This window comes from Ctenocephalides felis, unplaced genomic scaffold, assembly GCF_003426905.1.
Source record: "Ctenocephalides felis isolate EL2017-DRISC unplaced genomic scaffold, ASM342690v1 CF-g0.4_SCAFFOLD_03570, whole genome shotgun sequence".
Classification (NCBI taxonomy): domain Eukaryota; kingdom Metazoa; phylum Arthropoda; class Insecta; order Siphonaptera; family Pulicidae; genus Ctenocephalides; species Ctenocephalides felis.
This window is the reverse complement of record NW_020539724.1, coordinates 19,441,920-19,445,416: the sequence shown is the minus strand read 5'-3', so window position 1 is coordinate 19,445,416 and position 3,497 is coordinate 19,441,920. Positions and strand designations below refer to the sequence as shown.

Below are 3,497 nucleotides of genomic sequence, written 5' to 3'. Positions count from 1 at the left end.
TTCATAACAGCTGAACTGTACTGATTTTGATATAGGGTCCAAAGAAGGAAGATGAAGTATGTTTGTTTGAACAAGTTTACATTATTGCAATGAGTCAACACCCCACATTAAAGTATTTTTTAGACCAATTTGCTTTTTACATTAGTAGTTAATTACCAGCAATTACCAGACATGTATTTTTTGTCTTTTTTTGGAATCCATTAATCACGTGATCTTGTTTTTAGGTTTTTTTTAGATACCCCCTCCCTTTAGGAACATTTAACTTATTTAACTTAATTTAATTTAGGAAAAAAGATGAAGTATGTTTGTTCGAACAAGTTTCCATTATTGCATTGAGTCAGCCCCCTATATTAAAATGATTTTGACCAATTTGCTTTTTACATTAGTGGTTAATTACCAGCAATTACCAGACATGTATTTCATGTCTTTTTTTGACGTCCGTTAGTCACGTGATCAATTTTTTAGGTTTTTTGGATCCCCCCTCCCTTTAGTGACCATTTAACTTATTTAACTTAATTTAATTTAGGGAGAAAGATGAAGTATGTTTGTTAAATTGATTAAAATTTTTATATTAAAATGATTTTGACCAATTTGCTTTTTACATTAGTAGTTAATTACCAGCAATTTACCAGACATGTATTTCTTGTCTTTTTTGGCATTTCTTAATCACGTGATCAATTTTTTAGTTTTTTTTTGGATCCCCCTCCCTTTAGTGACATTTAACCTCCCTACCCCATCAACCATTACGTGTATTCTTAGTTACGTACAATTTTTGGAATGAAAAAATCGTGAGTTTATTATTATTATTTTTCTTAATTTGAGAAAAAAAATAGATAAATGTAATATCTTACTAGAACCTTACCTACCCCATGTAATTTTTCGTAATTTTAAAACCCCCCCCTCCACCTAAAATCCTCACGTAAATTGGACGGGGCGTGAAAATTTTGTGAAATTTAAACAGATAAAGAAAAATGTAAGTTTACTGATGAGATAAAATTTGATGGAAAAAGAAAAAGGAAAATTCAGTACAAAACAACAAAAGATTTCATAAAGATTACCTAAGGTGTGGTCAGTTGTGACACTCACCCTTTTCTTGTTTGATTTGATTTTATTTTACTTTTTTCCCAGTCAACCGGCAATTTTACAAAATTAAAAAGCTGATAAAAATGGCACATCCGTACCCAGTCTTCCCTATATATATATATATATATATATATATATATATTATATATATATACATATATATACATACATACATATATCTCGAAAGCATAAGAAATAAGTCGTTTCCTAGAAGCCACACCTTTGCAATACACGCCCTATAAAGGGAACACTCCCTTGCACATTACCGGTATCATATTACCGACATTTACAAATTTATTATATATATATATATATATATATATATATATATAATAATATTAATGTATAATATAGATTATCTCAAAAAATTTATATATACAAATAAATAAATTCATAAATTAGTGTGTATTTCAGTATTTTCCCATCTCATTTGTATTTGTCCTTAACTAACTATTTATTTCTCCTCCTTACAGCAGCCATTAGCCCAACAAGTCAGCCCAGATTCCACAGGATCACCAGAAACATCCTACGGCCCCTACGGGTGCTCACTGCCCCAAAGATCACGATCATCCCCCGCAGTAACACCAGATTCCACCAAACCCCTCCACACATCAGAAACACCCCAGACATCTTCGTCAGTAGACCTCAAATCCGAAAACTACGACCCAGAAGGTTCAGAGAAGAGTTTAGCTGGACCAAACAGTGTTGATCCTGGTCATCATTCAAGGAGTTTGGGTGTTTTGGAAGGAAGTCATCATGGGTTTGAAGATGCGGCTGGTAATCATTTGAGGAGGCTGCAGGTTACGACGAGTGAATATGGTGATGGCAGTGTGGAGCAAGCAAGATCGGAGTCTATTGATGGAGGTGAGATTGAGATGAAAAACTTGAACCATCTACTAAAATTTCCATCTAAAACTATTTCTCACTTTTCCTCCAAAAACAAAACATTTTTGCCATTCAAAACCAAGACAACCATCAGTTATCTTTTTACCAGTATCCATCTAAAACATTATTCTATTATTATTTCAGGAATCGATGAAGATGACGATTTAGACGATCACCTAGATCTCACATCCAAAGACCCATCAGATCCTAACTCTATTCATGGTGGTAGCGGTCATAAAAAACGAAAGAGGCGAGTCTTGTTCAGCAAACAACAAACATATGAACTAGAAAGGAGGTTCCGTCAACAAAGGTATCTTTCTGCTCCCGAAAGAGAACATTTGGCAAGCTTAATTCGACTCACACCTACACAAGTCAAGATTTGGTTCCAAAACCATAGGTGAGATAAAACAATACAATTGCCTAAATAGTAAATTATCCAAAAGTATTTATGGATTTTATTTAGTAAAGAATTAGTTAGTGATGAATTTAACTAAGAATTTTATTTTCCTTTCCTCAGGTATAAGACAAAACGTGCCCAACACGAACGAGGAGGCGGTGGTCCTTTACCTCACCATTTGGACGCTCATCATATGTTGATGGGAGGTCCAGCAAATTCTGGAGGCCACAGCCCTCGTAGAGTGGCAGTGCCAGTACTTGTCAGGGATGGCAAACCATGTGGAGGTTCAGATGCTACAAATACCACCATAGCAGGTGTTGCCAACAGTGTAATTAATGGAGTTGGTGGTGTCAACGGAGGATATGTTGCTTACCCGCCTTCTATGCTTCATCATCACCAGAGGTGGTGGTATAAACATTGAAGTGGAAGGAAAAATTTGGAGATTTGCTTGAAAATTTAAAAATAAGCAAGTTTGCTTGTTGGAAAAGCAGAAGATGCAATTATGGAGTTAGGCATGGATGAAGAAGTTTAGCAAGAAATGTATAAGACATGCACAGTATTATGTTCCTAAGTGGGTTAAATTTTTAACCCAAGATAGAAATTTTAGTAATTTTGAAATTACGCAATTCTTTCAGAGGTAGTAAACATTTTGATCATTAATAATTTTTCATCAAACAATCGATAATTTGTGTTTAAATATATTTAATTGATGTGAAAATTACTTGGATTTATCTGCCATTAGTAAAGTTAAGTTTTCAATATTAGTTGAAATTAACAAATACTAAAAAATATATATAAATATTGTTGAAAATTTTAAAACAATGTTTTGAGTAAATGTAATTAATAATCGTGACTATTGGTTAAAATTTTTATTTTAACGTTTGATACGTTAAATTCAATATAAACGAATTATTAATATTGTAAATATATTATTAAGAACTTATGTACATAATTACATTCCCCAAAAATTGTAGTCATATTAAAATTAATTCATATGTACATAAAATTGAGTGGAAACTTGTATATATCTTCTGTGTATATATTTTAGACTTTAAGAGAAAAATCTTAATTGATTTAAAATTTTATTATATAAATGTATGAATGTTTTTGATGTGAAACGTTTCAATTTATT

The 3,497-nt window shown here is 32.3% G+C and overlaps 1 protein-coding gene across 1 annotated transcript in view; it reads left to right on the top strand.

Annotated features, from left to right (window-relative positions):
- LOC113383537 (homeobox protein vnd-like) overlaps positions 1–2,809 on the top strand; it is a 13,575-nt gene extending 10,766 nt beyond the window's left edge. Inside the window, exons 2-4 of the mRNA XM_026621796.1 lie at positions 1,557–1,947; positions 2,113–2,365; positions 2,486–2,809. Of these exons, the coding sequence (XP_026477581.1) occupies positions 1,557–1,947; positions 2,113–2,365; positions 2,486–2,786 (945 nt within the window). The 3' untranslated portion in view covers positions 2,787–2,809. The remainder of the gene's footprint in view (positions 1–1,556; positions 1,948–2,112; positions 2,366–2,485) is intronic.
- Positions 2,810–3,497: the final 688 nt, after the last annotated feature.